Here is a 17,082-nt window from a genome sequence, read left to right on the forward strand (position 1 = left end):
CGTACTGTTAAGTGTCTGCCCTTGTCAGTGTCTTGTTGTGTTGTGTTTACATCTATATAAACTGCCTTTTCCTCCAATGACAGTCCTTTCAGTAGAGGTTATAATACAGTTAGCCTACAAAGGACAAAACCCAGAGAACCGCAATGTTCAACAGCGGCGACTGAGATGTTGTTGAAAGATTTTTTAAGAGAAGTCTTGATCGTTTGTGACTGTGTCCTCTCATGGATCATTTCAGGGTGGTGAGCCAGGCTAGCAGGAAGTCTTCCAGTTGTCTCTGTGTTTTGCTGTAGGTATGTGAGTCAGTGCCTGGTGTAATCCAATCAGCCTGTTGCCGTAATCAAATACTGTGTGTCTGCAGGAGTGGAGACCGGAGCAGCTCGTACTACTGAGTGATGTGCTCAGCTGGACGACGGCTCTCTACAAGCAAAATGACTTAAAGAGTTAGAGAGGAGCTGGCAGCGCTCGTATGTACTGGGTCTTAACATGTTGATCTGTTACATGGGATTCAAACAAGTGTTCACATCCCTGAACCTGTGAGTTGCATTTGCTGAATCATGGTGAAATGATCTCCTTGCTGTCAGGAGATTCAAGTGTGTGCTTCGGTCACATGTTGCTCATTTTGACAGCATCCTCACAGAAGAGCAGGGCATTACTCCTAATGGTGGCTGATTACAGCATCATTAGTTTTTACTGTTGAAATAACAGAGGAAAAGGAAATATTTAACAGTAGGCTACACCACATAAACACATAGTTTATCTACTATTGTTAAGATTATAAGTCTTAAAAATCTAGTTGTAAGACAATGTATAAAGATATCTCAGGTGTTTATTAATTCATTTGTCAAAGATGATAACCCCTCCTGGGAGTCAACTGTAACAAATGACACATGACAGTGGAAGAGGTAATGGGACCAGTTGTTTAAGTGAAAGTACCAGTGTAACACAATAAAAGCACTTTGAGAAAATCCTACTAAAGTGCAAGATGTATTGTCAGCAAAATCATAGTTATGTCAAAGTTATGCAGAGGAATGGCCACTAGAAAACCCACAGTTAATGTTAATTTTATGAGCTAATGAGTAAAAGCACAATATATCCTGGTATAATAATACAAAATAATACAAGTAGCCTAGTAATGTACCTGTACATACAGTAAGTATTATATTTACACGATTCCCCAAAAAGTTGGAATAATTTAGTTTTCAGACACATTCCCTCTTTTTATTCCTATTATAAAGGTTAATTGTGGTTTAATTTTCACAGTGATATGCGAAAATATACACTTTATCTACCAAGAATAAATCACATAAAGTCACAATAATTTCATGAGAAGGGGTAAAACTTTTTTTTTTTTTAAGTCCAACTTTATGGGCAACCATGTACAAAGCTCCCACTGCATGAAGGCTGGTAACAGGACATTAATAAGCAGCTCTAAACCCAACTGTGACTAACGTGTAAACAGTTTAAAACATGTTATACTGTAACACATTGTAAGGCCCTATCATGTGTCTAACACTCACACATCATCTACTATGATTACAGCAATTTTGTGCAGTGTTTTTATTTATTGTTTATACACCATCTCATTGTTTTTAGTATGAATAATTGACAAAGGCATTGATTAATAATGTTGTATCAGCTCACATTATAATGTTTTAACTACTTATTAAGTGTTAATTCAGGTTGTAAACATGAAATAAGGGAGTTTAAGTACAAACTGACAATTCTGTGTTTGTACTTTTATACTTTTTTTTATGGTAATGAAAACTTCACCCAGTCTCCATTGCACAAGTTCACTTGGGGCAGCCAGACAATATAGTTTCAATTACAGTCTAATCCACCCTGATGCTAAAACCAGTTTCCGGTCCCAGTCCCTCCCAGTCAGGGCAGGTTTTTCCCACCAGCGTCCAACCTTTCGGCCGCCCACACCCACCAGAACAATAACATGACACTGTCTCAACTGTCTGACTTTTCACTGGAAAGTGTAACATCACATCAAGAAGATGTTGAGGCTGGTTTCCTTGACTTGTCCTGGTTAGATGTCACATCCTCAGACCGAGGAGGGGAAGATTAAACAGACTGAGCACTCACTTCCCAACACAATGACTGATACTGACAATGAACTGAAGCATCAATCTGGAATAAATTAGTGATTACATTCCTATGAGAAACGCACCAACTGAAAGCATTATACATTTTCTCAGTTTATCTGTCAATAATTCACCAGAGCAGAGCAGAAAATGCAGTACGAGGCCCTGAAAGACTTTTTTTTCATTAACATATTTTATCACAGCAGTAAACCAATGAATGAAAAAAAATAGCTGTTATCTTTCATAACAAAATTAAATTCTGTTCTCCTGTGTGAGTTTAATTTTACAAAGATCAAACTCGAGTGAGGTCAGGCTTGATCAACACTTGCTTTATTTACCCCTGAGAAGATTCAACTTTGGAGATGCGCTCATCAACAGCAGAAAACATCCAGGTCTACGTGTCTGTTATAGCTCAAGGAAAAGAAGTGCAGCTGTTGTATCATGTTACTTTTTCCCTTTCTCTTTTTTCTTTTTTTTCAGCCTCCACCTCCTTCTGGCAGCTGCGGGAAACCAGCAAAGAATAGAGCCGCTGCAATTAAGGCTGTATTTGCCTCTCAACAACCCACTCTGCATGATGGAAGACTGACCCTCCACGGCTTCTCATCCTCCAACACTGTAGAGTGGGTGGGAAGCATCCCAGTTTATTCTCACTGCTCCCTCCATCGCACAAGCACAGAGGATACAGCACTCCTTCAAGTCAGAAATTCACTCATTTGGTACTGAGATAAAATCCTGAAAATTAAAAGCATGAAAAGGGGAAAGGGTTAATTCTGTTCAAATGTCACTGCGGCGGACTTGATGTTGCCAAGATAACTCACACACCCACTTGTTAGCTCTGTAGCAGACAGCTCATAAATTAGTGAGTAAGCAAAGATATTAAACTAGATCTAGATCGACAGACCACCGACACATAGACACAATGATACTCACATGTACATTTTACAGTTTTACAGGAATTTTCTCACCCGTGGAAACTTTGATTACACCTTTGAAAGAGACGAGAAGAGAGTGAAAACACTGTTACACTACTGGTGTGTAAAACGTCCTCTATTTTTAGATTAAAGAAAAGAAAAAAACAACAGTCAGCTGATACGAATTAAATTTAGCATCGTGTTGCACACACAGTTTGCCCACACTGATTTCTGACAATATTTATCAAAGCTATTCTAAGTTCTGAGTTAAGATTCTGCGCTCGTGCATGTGATCTCTTTTCCAGTGTTCAAGGTTACTGGGCAGCGAAATCACGTGGCACTGCCAAGTCTTGTGTGTACATCTGCAAAGACGTGCCTGTATGGTTGCATAAGAGTGAAAGAATACACCTCTGACCCCAACCAGATCCCGTCCCACCTAATCACAGCCATAAATTACAGTCCATTCCTCTCTGTTTGTCAACCAGCTCACTCCCACTCTGCTGATTTGTTTTAACTCCGTAACAAACGCGTTCAGCAGATCTACTGTAAGATTATCCCTGAATACTTTGGTGTCAGACCGCCCATGAAGGAAAAACAAAACCATTGGCTTTCTGAGATATATTTTATTGTAGTAATCAACAGGAGATTTGTTTTTAATTTCTCTGTCAATATATAAGGTAAGTGTTGTCTCACACAACAAACTATAAACTCTGCATTGAGCAGTTATGGTGCAACTTAGGTCGCTTCAAATACATTTAATGGAAGACGGCAAGAGGAGGTCAAAGTCATTCAGTTTAGCAGATGTTGCTCAAGTCGGTCAAGCAAAGAGACTATTTCCACTTTCTTCATTTGCTCAAGGAACTTATGACATCAACACTGTATAACTTTATTTACAGCAATGGCCTGACAAATGTACAAATTAGAGAGTTCTCCCTTCTCGCTGCACAAACACTGGCCCTGCTCTCGGTGCAAAGGGCAGTGGAACCACCATTTGTTTTCTGGAACAAGCCTATTCTGATACTTGCACAAGTCAGCAAGATATAAATACAAATGTGTTAAGATCTGCTGATGTGGCAGTCAGGTGTGTAAGTTAACCCACATGGAGCTCTTAACTAATACATCTCACCTGGGACAAGTGAAACATCGGTACACATGACCTTATATCTTCATTGCTTGTCCAATTAATAAGAAAAAGAAAAAAAAGAAGAAAATAATGCCAATGCAATGGCATTGAAAAACAACATAAAGTTGTACGAATAACATCAATTGACTCAATACTAGAACCAATTTGATCATAATAATATATAATAAAGTGCATCTATCCCAGGCTTTTTGGAGGCCAGCAGTTTCACCAAGCAGAAAATTGACGTGTTACGTGTTGGCATGTGTGTGAGCAGGTCAGAGTGAAACTAGGACACTCATGGTGTTCCCTCAAAGCTGTGTATGTCTGTATGAAACACATGATTACAATGTTTGCTTAATGTCTGCTGAGCTTTTTCCCACAATAACTCTCTCTCATAACATAACAGCCAAATGTATCAGGGTGTGTTTGATCTCAAGATACTCTTTTTTTTTTCATCATCATGACATCTCTTTCTAACTCCCTTCTTGTCTTTGTTCTCTGTTGTCATTTTTTGTTCCGTGTTTTACTGTTTCAACTATGATATAAAAATGTATTGTTTTATATCTAAAGACATTGTAATGACACTATACTGCATTTAAATGTGAGTTGGAGCTTAGAAAACCCTCCAGATCATACAGACCATGTGTATGTACCAAAAACTATATCCTTCATTCAAGCATTAATGTTGGCTTGGTGAGCTACATCCTCAGTAGCTACTATATCTGATGTAGTGTGTCAGGGCTTCCCTCTAGATTTTCTGGATTTGGCTTTTAATCCAATATAGAGCACAGATGTGACTTGATATTACTCCACTTTGTCTCCCATAGGTCAAAAGCATGTGACACATTTTCACTGCAGACAACTTTAATTAGACTCTCCTATTGCCGTTGGGCCCTTATGTCTTTCATTTGCCATATGTGATAGTTTAGAGTAAATCCATCCTGTGATTTGTGTGATTTTATATCCTGAGGTTACATAGCTACAGGCCTGGACTTTGAGATGAGTGTTATTTGTCTTTGGTTATTTCATTTTGTAGTTTTTAATTCACCCAGGCCATGGTGATAACCGGCTTTTTGGCCTGCAGCTAATCATCAGTGTCCACAACTTTCTGTTTATACATATTACCTAGAAGAGCTTAAATTTGTTTCAGTTCAAATGTCATGTTTCGTATTTGTTCAACTTTTAATCTGAAAAGGACAAAATACAATCGCAAGGTGGAAGGAATGGATTAAAAACAAACTGCAAACATAAGTATGTCCATCATGCTAGCTTTACCTGAAGTAACCTTAACAGTGGTACCTACAAGGCCAAAAAAATCAAATCAAATCACAACTAAAAACAGTTGTTACACATCATTGCTATGTCGGTGCAGGATGCTGCCGCATCAGACAGTTGGCTAACATGGCTCTGTCCTGCCCTTTGTTGGATTTGGGTTGTTAAACAGGTTAATATAGAATGAATAACAATCTTATTTTAGATTTATCTTTTTCGTAGTTATAATACTAACTTTATATTGCAAAAACAATGCTTTTTCTTTATTTCCATATACTTTTTATTTCTTTATACCTTTTAGCTTTAGCCTCAGTCTTTAATGTGGATGACCAATTTTCTTCTCTTAACAGCAGTCAGCTTCACTCTGACGCTGGACTGTTCAACCTTTTTAACCAACTTGTGAATCAAACTGGATGTTTGTGGGCTAGAAATTATTAGTAAACCACATTATTTGCTAAGCAACAGAAAAGCAAGGTAATGGGCTTAGAAAAACATCCAACTCCATCTCTTCAGCTACAAAATATCTTGTTGTGTAGATTATGAACAAAATTACAAATTCAGCATCTCCTCAGGTCAAATGTTTCCCAGTTGGTGAAATGTAAAGACAGTGATTGACAATTCTCCTTGCTAGTATGAATATACATATGTGCTGTTTTATGATGGATGTTTATAATTCTGCCTTTTCCTGTGTTTCCCATAGTACATGTCGTCCATACCTGACATGTACCATAAATTGCATGTATTTTCATCAGTCATGATGTCGTATAATGTATAATCGTTCTTATTATTAAGATGAAACTCCAGTGTTGCACCTCTGTTTTCGTCAGATCACTCTGGAGTAATAACCTCTATATTTAGTTTTCTAAACATCATCTGCAAAGTGTCAGTTTCACTCAACAACACGCAGTTGTAAACTGAATATTTCAGGACCGTGAACAGCAGATACAGGCAGTCCCATCAAAATTATCAAACAGTTCTCAAAATATTCATACAAAACTATGCTATTGTCATGCACTTCATTTCTAGGATCTGAATATTGAAAGGTGACAGTTTTTGTTTGCATTGGATAAAGCTCAGTAACCATTTCAGGGAAGCCAAAAAAGTTCATCCAGAGAGATACGTGATGAGTTTCAGTCTTGCTCGTATGATAGAGATGGATACTGCTGGTCCTCCACCTGCAGCAGTAATGTCTTCAGTGGTGTCCTCATGTCAGTAGAGTGACAGTCATAGGGCTCTTCACATGACACCTGCATTGCTCTGCATTCAAAAACAAGCAAACAAGCAACAGCCAAAGGTTAAATCTCTGATTCTCTACAGGGGGACATTTGCTCACCTCTAGGAGTGGTTGGCTCATTCACCAGCTCTGTTGACCACTTCCTGTCTTCCGCTTTCTCTACATCCCCCTCATCCTCCTCATCCCTGCTGATGAAGGCCAGTTCATTCTCGTAGCAGAAGGAGTTGGCACCGGAAGTCGGGAATTTTCTCTCCTCCATTTCCTTGGCGCTGCATCTAGGGGTGGACGGCACTTCAAATGTTTTATGAAAATAGGCGTAATCTATCCTGTACTGGTTCTTCTCCTCGAAGATGACGGGCTCGAAACGGTGACCCCACAAGATCTCCGTGGACAGGTAGGAGCTGCGTGCCTGCGTAGTCATGGCCGTCGCCTCCACCAGCCCTTCAAGTATAATCACTATCTCAAAGTCAGACGTTTCCAGATCTTGCTTACTGATGCCAAACAGTGGACTTTCTTCATCAATCTCATGTATGACAGTGAGGGGTGCGACCAGGAACAGGCGGTCTGTGCCTTTGTCGTAGCCCACGTTCATGTCAATCTGATCCAGGGGGATGTACTCACCTTCCTCTGAGTAGCGGTGCTTGACGAGCTGCGCACGCACATGAGCTTCAACGATGTGGCTCTTCCTTAGGTTAGCGACTCGAAACATGAGGCACAGCTTACCATCGCGCAGAGCGATGACTGCGTTGTGGCTGAACAGAAGAGTCTGTGCCCGCTTTTTGGGCCTCGCCATCTTGGCCATGATGGCGCCAATCATAAAGGCGTCGATGATGCAGCCCATGATGGACTGAAAGACCACCATGAAGACAGCAGCCGGGCATTCTTCTGTCACGCAACGGGCGCCATACCCGATGGTTGTCTGGGTCTCGATGGAGAACAGGAATGCTGCCACAAAGGTGTTCACCTGAGTGACGCAAGGAACAAAACCGTCCTCCTCGGAATGGTCCATGTCACCGTGTAAGAGGCCAATGGTCCAGAAGGCCAAGCCAAACGTCAGCCAGGACACCACAAACACCAGGCTGAACAGCAGGAACATGTATCGCCAGCGGATGTCCACGCAAGTCGTGAAAATGTCAGATATGTACCGCTGCGACTTCTCATCCATGTTTGAGAAATGGATGTTGCATTGGCCGGTCTTGGTGACAAACCGGCCCCGGTATTTGCGTCTCGTATGAATCTTGCCATTGCCAAAGCTGCCCACGGCAGGCATGATACTCAGTCTCAGGCCTTCTTCTTCACAGGATATGAAGCTGTGGTGGTGGGCCCTTCCCACACTCATGCCTCAGTGGGGCACAGCCACGGAGCTTCGCACTGTCAGCCCCGCTCATACACAATGACCTGGCTCACAGGAAGTGCACCGCTCCGTCCAACTCAGACTCGGTGTCAATGGGAATTGAGAGGTGAGGCACAACTGTACAGAGGAAGCACAAGTAGATTAAATTAGTGCACAAAGGTGCATCATGTTCACATTATAGTGTTTTAACATAGATTGACATTTAAGAGAAAGTGCATAAATATAGTTTATTCTGTCTCAGCAAAAGATAATCACAGTGACGTTCATATTATCTCACACCGTCTTCAAAGTCCATTAACAGTGTGTAACAGTGTCTGGATGATAAGTTCTCATTATCAGCAGCAGCATTGTGTTAACTTGTCAAATCCTATGAAAATGATCCACATTTCTACATCATTTCCCCCTCATGTCCCTCCATTATTTCTTTCTTCTATTTTTATAGTGTTACTCAGCAGATTTTATTCTTCATATTTCTTTCTCAGGAGGCAGAGGCTGTTATCTCTAGACATTGTTTCTAATAAACAGATCCTGGTTCATTTTCAATGAATTGTTTTCACTCTTAATTGACAATTCTGTTGATGGCTTTTTCTCTCAATATGTCAATGATGAATAGGATAGTATAATCTTCTATTTAGATGTTGATCTACTTATACTGCACATAAGACAAACATTGGAGTGATGAAATTTATCAGATTTTCAGACTGAAACCTTTTCCTCAGGGTAAGATATTTAATCTTGTTTTTTTTGTTTTTTTTAATCTAGTGTCACTGCATTCAATTTCTACTGTATGATTTCATAGCATATACTTCCCTCTCTTTCTTCCCTGCCTCTACTGGCAGTGGCAATAGTCTGGTATATAAGATACATATTTCTCTGATCAACAAGGTACAGAAATAGCCAGCTAATCCAATGCCCTGCCATTTTATGTGACGTATCTTCTGTTTCCTCCAGCTGGCACAACTATTAGAGGCACTGGAGTACAGTGATGAGGGTGTGTGATTCCCCTGTGACTGAACTGGAAAATAATACGGGCAGAAAAAAAGACAGGGCACAACCCCACAGATACAAATTGTTTGATGGGAGCAATCGATGGGATCACTTCAGGCACATTCACGGGAAAAAAATGTTTTGTAAAAAGAGGAAACTGTAAGTATCATGAGCTGTCCTAACTGCTGCCTGCAGCACACCCAGGCTGTTATTTCTAACTCATGTTGAGTTATTATAACAATGTCCTCCATATAATTTCCAATAATTGGTTGTCAGCGACTTTTCTACAAAATACGTTGAGACCTGTATTGTTAGTGCAAGTAGCAGTATTATATGTAATACAAGGGAGCTTTACAAATCACAGGAAAAATAGGGGTACTTCAGGTATTGCCATGTTTATAATTAAATGAATACCTGAATTTCACGAAAACCAATAGTTGTTTTGATGTTTTACTTAAAATCAACAAAATCATTTGAATGTGCCATCTGCATGTCCATAACAAATTTCAGTCAAATATACTGGATCTAATAGTAGTAAAGACATTTCACGAATAAAAGTCAAAAATCAAGTGATCACCAAAGTCTGATTGATCCTGTTGGGAACCATGGATGTCAAAATTTTATGACGATCCATTTTAGTTTTGTTTTTTTTTACAGAGATTTCACAGTCTGGACCAGAGTGGTGGTGCGACCATTTATCATATATACTGTAGAGCAACAACCAGAGGAGCATGGCCAACAACACCACATTAAAGTATATTAGAGCCAAAGCAAACCCCCTAAAAGATGCTGCAGAAAATGTCCTGTGTCCTTTGTCCTTTAAATTCTGTTATAACCCAGGTTATAAAAGATTTTTGAAGTTCACCTGCCAGGACTTTTCCTTTTAATCATTAGGATTGATTTACTGACACTACAGATTTCTTTGAATGGAGCGTCACTCATTTCAAGTCATAAAATAGACACTGCCACACAATCACACTGTGGACTCCAGGGACCCGGAGGGAAACACTTCAGCTGCACGTCAGCAGAAGGGGACATGTTGGTCAGCAACTGGCTATAAGTGGGTCGGGCGTCGGACATGATAACTTTTATCCTACATAGAGATAAGAGGATGGTGAATAGAAATAGATTTTGGTTATGCTGTTATGTGAGAAGATCATTGGATCGCAACAATTGTCGGCTACATCATCTCACGAAACTTCGACTGTAAATAATTTGCATCAGTGCAGAGCTGTAAAATCAACTGGGATTTAATCCTTAATAAAACCTCCAAATGGGGTCACAAAGGCTGCTGCTGTGCAGGTGTCCCCACCATGGATACTCTATAGCTATGAATAGACAGACATTAATACCCCATATATACAACCTACATACAGGGTACACTGTATGCATAATATACAAACACTGATGATGAATTTACACTTTCTGTGCAGTTTCAAGCGTGGCTCAGTCTCAGTGTCTCAAACATCCAGTCTGAGCTGCACAAGAGTTTAGGATACAGACTGTGTAAAGACATTGATAATTTGATAATATTTTATGCATAGAAGACATTTATTTTACTTATTTTTACACAGAAGTGGCTGTTTCTAAATGTTCCAGTTGCTAGGAAGCAGGATGATGTCTATCCATAAGATATTAATATCTAATATTGTGAGCGACTGCTGCTCCGCTCTCCCAGGAGCCACGCTATGCCGACCACGGCAGAGATCTGAACGCCGGAGCAGCAACTGAGCCTATTTCACTGCTGACGTTTGTCACTGCTCTCACTGGAGATCATTTGTAAACAAGAGTAGACACTGAATCTATAACGTGTAGTTTGTCTCAGTAAAATGACAAGCAGCTTACCTTGTGTGCAGATGTTGATATCCAGCGTTTACTTTTTCTTCCAGATCTTCCCAGTCCTCTAGCCAAACCACTGCATGTTTCTCCTCAGGCTTCCTTCAAACTCTTGTCATCTGTTATGGGTAGAACCACTCTATCCTCCTCAGGCACAAAGGTAAATGGCTACAGAGTACCTTCATGTCTGTGGCTCCTAGATTGAACACGTCTCTTTCTCCACTGAGCGAGGAGAGCATTACAATCACTCCTACTGCAAGTCCTTCAGTGTTACAGCTCGATTGATATCCAGTTGATCAGAAACAGACCAGAAATTAGAAAATGACTTTAGTGAAGAATTGAAGTCATAATTTTGACCCTCGAAATAGCACAATGACTTGATCACAGCTATCCCAAATGAACTACAGGGTTCACGTGGCCTGTAGGGGTCCAATCCAATCAAAAAATCAATTCCTCACAGCTCATATAAGTCATGCCCAGTCAACTGTCTCTCCTCTTCCATGTCTCACACTTTCTTGGTATATCTGCTATCTGATCTTGTTCTGCTGCAGATCCCACTCTGTTTCCCACATCTAGTGAACTATTGCTCACTGCTCAGCTCTCGTCCTCCCCCTCCCTCTCACAGTGTCACTGTAGATACTTGGCATTTGGAGACTATGTGCTCTTCCCCTACCAAGTGTTGCACCAGTGCTGGTCAGCAATGCTTCGAGTTGAAAGACCCAAGTGGTTTATGTAGGACTGATGAGACAGTGGGCAGACCAGATCGTAAGCCGCGATCAAAGCAGAGGCATTTACATTTGGCCGAACATATTTATCTGATTTGAGTCCTGTAAAGCAAATGCCAGTCTGTATTATTTCAGTAGAGGCAAGGCATCAATTGGATATGTAATTGTTGGCTGTAATGTGTTTATTTTCTGACTCAAACCAAACAGGTCACAGAGTGGGTGGGACGGTCTCCATTTTGGCTCATTCACAAAGCAAAGCAGCTCCACATCAGATAATGAAAAGCCTAATGTAGACACTTTCTTGCAGATCATCCCTCATTTGTGTGTTGTGTCTGATGTGTGTGTGTGTGTGTGCGTGCATGGATGTATGAAGGAGGAAATCAATGAATTTCATATGACTCACAGGGCCGTGAGGAGCTCAACAATTAAGCAAGTGCAAGGGTCCAGAGTCATGTTAATATCTGTGCCATGTCTATTATGCACAGACACAATTCTTCTTAAGAGATTATGTTAGTTTTGCAAGTATTTGGTCATAAACTGGGAATTATAGGCTACATGTCATAAAAAATTGGTGCCAATTCATCTAGATGTGTCCAGAATAAGCAGAAATGGTGACTTGGGGTGAAAAATCCAAGGCTCAATGAAATATTAATTAATTATCTGGACACCATGATTATCTGTGCCAAAGTTCATGGTAATCAACCAGGCCGTTGTTGAAATATTTCTTTAAAAAACAAACAGAAACATGGTGTTTGACTGGCAGTCAGGGGATCAGGGTTCATCCTCTGGAGAGCATCAATGTCTCTGTGGTTTCTTAGATAATTCAGTCTGGGTTGAAGTGTTGGGTCGACCAACCAACTGAGAGTCTGACGCTCTGTGCCACTGTCATAGTTAGGAAAAAGTATAAATCTAAAAATATTTAACTCAGCAAAGCTAAACCACTCACTTTTCCTCATGTGACTGCAATTTATCCCACAACAGCCCCGTTTGAAAAAACGTACCTCTAAAAGAAACCACCACGCTGCTGTGCTCAGCCGTGTCCTGACCCAGATTCACTGGAGGCCATCACAGAGCAGAAACATTGGTGGAGGGTGTACGTGTGACAACGCAATATCGCGGCTTCCAAGGAAGCTAAGCCATCTGAGTATTGGTTTTTAATGGAAACAACATTTGACCTTGGTGAGAGTTCGTGTTGCTGGATGTGTAGACGTACTGAGCATAGAAGAACAAGATAAGACATGAAATGTATATAGTGTGTGGGTTAGTGAGGAAATGAAATATTACACCTGATATATATTACACTGTTAATGGTATTATGTAGGCTATTATAATGATATACACTAAGTAAAAGTGTATTGAATGTAACATATAGCCGTGGCGGTCATTAATATATATGATATGATAAAGCTTTAGTGTGTGTGTGTGTGTGTGTTATTGCTTTACTGTACTGTGATGTCAGGCCTGTAAATGGGTCATGGGTTCAGTTAGGAGACGGCCGAGCAGATGGGGATGTGAAGTGTGCTATCGGGACAGAGAGAGCCCCGGCCGGTACCTCGTACCCACCCAGCCAGTTATTTAAAGGCCACCTCACTGCGACAGGGACAAAGTGGGCCAGGCTTGACCACACTGGACACACAAGCTGCAGCAATTGACCATCAACACACACTCTTGATTCAGTTTTTTTTACGGTGTCACACTATGGTCATCCATGTGTGGGACAGACGACACCAGTCAGAGCACAGGATGTTTACTCGGAGCTCAGTTAGACGTGAGCGTAACTGGTTCTGGCAGGACACTGAGGATTAGGAGCGTGGCAGGTTCTCCAATTATACAACTGTGTAACCGTCTGTTTGTCCACTCTCACCAGCTCTCCTGCTGCTCATGCTCACTGTGTGTTTCTTTTCTGCAGGTTGACTTCATTGTTTTATTTTCCACAAATACATCTACAGCACAGTTAGCCTACTCATTTATCTGGTGCTGAGTTATTAAATCACTGTTATTGGCTTCAACCTGGTTTAAAAAATGAGAAAAAAGGGTTTGTAGCCTACTTTGTATCCAGTTTTTTCCCCTTTCAGGTGGAGGGAACAGGTTTTCAGTGACAATTATACTTAACACCTTACACATCATGATAACCTGTGATCACAGTCATTGTGGTGAGATAGTGCGACTGGCATTCAGCATCTTTCTCCTGTCTCATTTATCCTGTAACAGTCACTGAGGATAAAAATATGCGTTTCTAATATAATCATGCGGCTGAATCTACTAATTGTGTTTGTATAAAGTATATAAAGATGGGTTTTCCAGTCAGTTTAGTGTGAATGTGAATGTGAATGTGAATGTGAATGTGAATGTGAATGTGAATGTGAATGTGAATGTGAATGTGAAGATGTTACAATGATCCTATGAAAACATGTTTCACCATTGAACACAATAAGCCATTTGTTATCCCTCTCCATGCTCCATCTATTTTTAGCTCCAGTGTCCACTGTCCTGTTATTAGACGTATGTGACTTAATTATTATGAGTAGATTATATTATATTATATTATATATCTCAGGCCATTTCCACTACTGTATAGGCTTAGTATTTGCATAGTACTGTATTACTATCACTATATTATTGAAGTGTTGTCGCATTATGTTACAGTGGTCCAATAAGGTCTTTCAATGTCCACAGACAATTTGTTTAAAATGACAGCAGATTTAAAAAAATAAATAAATAAATAAATAAAAAGTGGACCAAAAAAGAAACATTGTTTGAGGCCTCTGTTACACAGCTGTGATCAAGTAACAGAGAACAAACAGAGAAGCTGGAGATACAGTAGAGAGAGTCTCTGTTGGCAGACAACACCGATAAAAACAACCTGTGAGTGGGGTAGAGAGGCGTCGTGCACCCACCCAACAAAAAGAAACACTGCACATACACAGGACACAGGCCTTTTTTTAGGGAGCTGTTCACCAACCACTTTGCTCCAGTTAGGGAACACAGGCCGACTCCAGCCGACTCCAGCCGACTCCAGCCAAAACCCTACTCAACATCCTCCTAATGAAAAATGCTCTCACCTGGTGAACAAGGAGGCCACGTTAGCGTTAGCTCCACACATTCAGGACTGGAGGGTGAATCCAGGTCTCTCTTACTGTCGGGGAAACTTCTACACTTGAAACTTTTCTGTCTTTTCCAGAAAAACAACAAATAGCCTAAGCGTTTGGACATTTTTCCATAACAAACTTCTTCATAATCCAGAGAAAAGGCTGAACATCATGGTGGTCTGATCCTTGTCAAATGTCTCAGTCTGATTCTCCATCATTAACAGATCTGCCTGCAGCTGAATGTAGAAGAAACAGAAAAACAGAAGGAAAAAAAGTACTGCACAAGATTATTATTATTATTATTATTATTATTATTATTATTATTATTATTATTATTATTATTATTATTATTTGATAAAGAAATATACTTCAATCTTCAAAGTCTTGCACTCTCTGACATATTTTACTTCCCCAAATGCATCATCATCATCATCATCATCATCATCATCATCATCATCATCACCATCATCATCATCATCATCTACACCCCCCCATGCCAAGGCTTGTGTTGCCAAATTGTTAGTGCCGAATTTATATTTGTCTCAGGTGAACAATGCAGGACTCATCCATTGTCATGGAAACACGGAGCGAATAAGTTGCATGTAGGTCACACGCCTCTGGACCTGATTTTGTAACACTGTGATCCACATCGAGCCAAAGTGAGGAGCAACAGCAGCGGTCCTGTCGGCGGCTGCAGCAGCGTGAACAACATCTGAGGTGGAAGATCAGCTGCACTGGTCTGATCAGAGCCGTTTCACTGCTGGTCGCTCTCATTGATCTCCGCATGACTAAATGGGCCATTTCTTTTTACAGCCTGAGCAGGTGCACCTGTGTGCTGGTGTTTTTTACATCATCCGCTGATCAGTCATGAGGACCGGCAGCGTTTGTGGGGCAGCTCGACTCAGAACAAACCCTGCAGGTGCAAACACATACACACACACACACACACACACACACACACACACACACACACACACACACACACACACACACACACACACACTACATCACACACAGAGGAATACACAAACTGAGACGAGTTGTGTTTTTTTTCCAATAAAATCGTGTTTTTTGTTTGGTTAGAAAAACACCTGATATTATCTGAACTATTTAGAGACATGTTAGTTCATATGAAAGGTTTTCACCATATTTTAGTTAACTTCAGTTACTTGGTAAACCATCTGTGCAGTGCTGAGGTAACACCAACACTCAGATTCAGAGTTATGACTTTTGATATTGTATATAATTAAGAATAATGTCAGTGACACCAGTCTGAGGAGAGATACACACTGCAGCCTAACTGGTGCCAGTGTGAAATAGAGTAGAAATAACTTGATAATACTAGTTTCAGTCATTGTAAAAGTTTCTGACTGCAATTGATACACTGAAGTTAACATAACTCAGAGGAAAACAAATTCAATTGTAGTTTGACCACCGCAGGTAGTGATTATTACAGTGGTTCCCAACCTTTTTTGGCTCGTGACCCCATTTTGACATCACAAATTTCTGGCGACCCCGTGATCACGAATCAAGATGTGCCAGCTCAGTTATTTTTATATGCTGCATTTTATTTGGACTCGATTTATATTCGAGAAAGTGAAAGTATAGAATACAGTCGTATGATTGTATGTGGTGTTGTTAATCACAATTTAAAAAATAATAATAATTACATAAGAAAATATTTTCATCTGTAATTTTTTTTATCAATTACTAGACATTTCAGGCGACCCCATTTGAATTCCATGCGACCCCACATGGGGTCCCGACCCCAAGGTTTAAAAACACTGGATTATCATATTATATCAGTGTATCTGCCAATAATTGCAAAAATAAAATGTATTAGTTTAGTTGATAGCATTAGAAATCTGAATCTGAGATTCACAGCTTTCAAGAGGTCAAAATCTTCTTTGACAAATACTTTTTTTTTATCTGAAGAGAGGGCCAAAGCTAAAAAGAAATCACTTGCTGAAACTACTTGTGTGATTGAGGATGAAAAGTCTCACCTGCCTGATAAAAGTCAATATCATGGGGGGAGGGCTGGTGTTCATGTTGTTTGTGTTGCACCGAGCCAGGTACTGAATTATATTCATGATACAATATAACCTCAAGAGTCAGCTTGGAAGTGTTGGCTCAGATGAGTGGAGTTTCACACGCAGTATCACAGGAAAGGAAAGATGAGTGTTGGGTTTTAATGAGGTGCCATATTCCTCTTTAGGAGTGTGACTCTGAGGAACAGAGCAACGTGGAGTTTAGGTCCCTGCAAGGACACTGGTAGCAGTGATTTATAATTTACACAGCAACTAGATCCCTGGAGACATTAGAGATTTATTGTTAAGAGTCTATTTCTGTTGTATATAGTAAATGAGAGTAAGGAAAGGAAACACACTGTAGGAAAGGAAACACAATTCTGGGTTAACACTTTAAGGTTTATCTGGGAGACGTCGTCGCACACGTTTTCATAAAA

At 40.3% G+C, this 17,082-nt stretch overlaps 1 protein-coding gene across 4 annotated transcripts; it reads right to left on the reverse strand.

Moving 5' to 3' along the window:
• Positions 1–2,547: 2,547 nt before the first annotated feature.
• kcnj12b (potassium inwardly rectifying channel subfamily J member 12b) lies at positions 2,548–11,494 on the reverse strand. 4 transcript variants are annotated; one of them, XM_085784572.1, is made up of 4 exons: positions 10,814–11,494; positions 6,727–8,098; positions 3,018–3,073; positions 2,548–2,819 (listed from the first exon to the last, which is right to left on the reverse strand). In XM_085784572.1, exons 2-3 carry the CDS (start codon positions 7,964–7,966, stop codon positions 3,027–3,029), a joined length of 1,287 nt encoding a protein of 428 aa, XP_085640698.1. In that variant the 5' UTR covers positions 7,967–8,098; positions 10,814–11,494; the 3' UTR covers positions 2,548–2,819; positions 3,018–3,026. The 4 variants fall into 4 exon arrangements, with proteins under 4 accessions (XP_085640698.1, XP_085640697.1, XP_085640700.1 ...); XM_085784571.1 differs by having other exon boundaries at positions 2,548–3,073; XM_085784574.1 differs by having other exon boundaries at positions 2,548–6,650; positions 6,752–8,098; positions 10,814–11,492.
• Positions 11,495–17,082: the final 5,588 nt, after the last annotated feature.

This window comes from Trachurus japonicus, chromosome 8, assembly GCF_045865225.1.
Source record: "Trachurus japonicus isolate A0001 chromosome 8, Traja_1.0".
In the NCBI taxonomy this organism is placed as follows: Eukaryota; Metazoa; Chordata; class Actinopteri; order Carangiformes; family Carangidae; genus Trachurus; species Trachurus japonicus.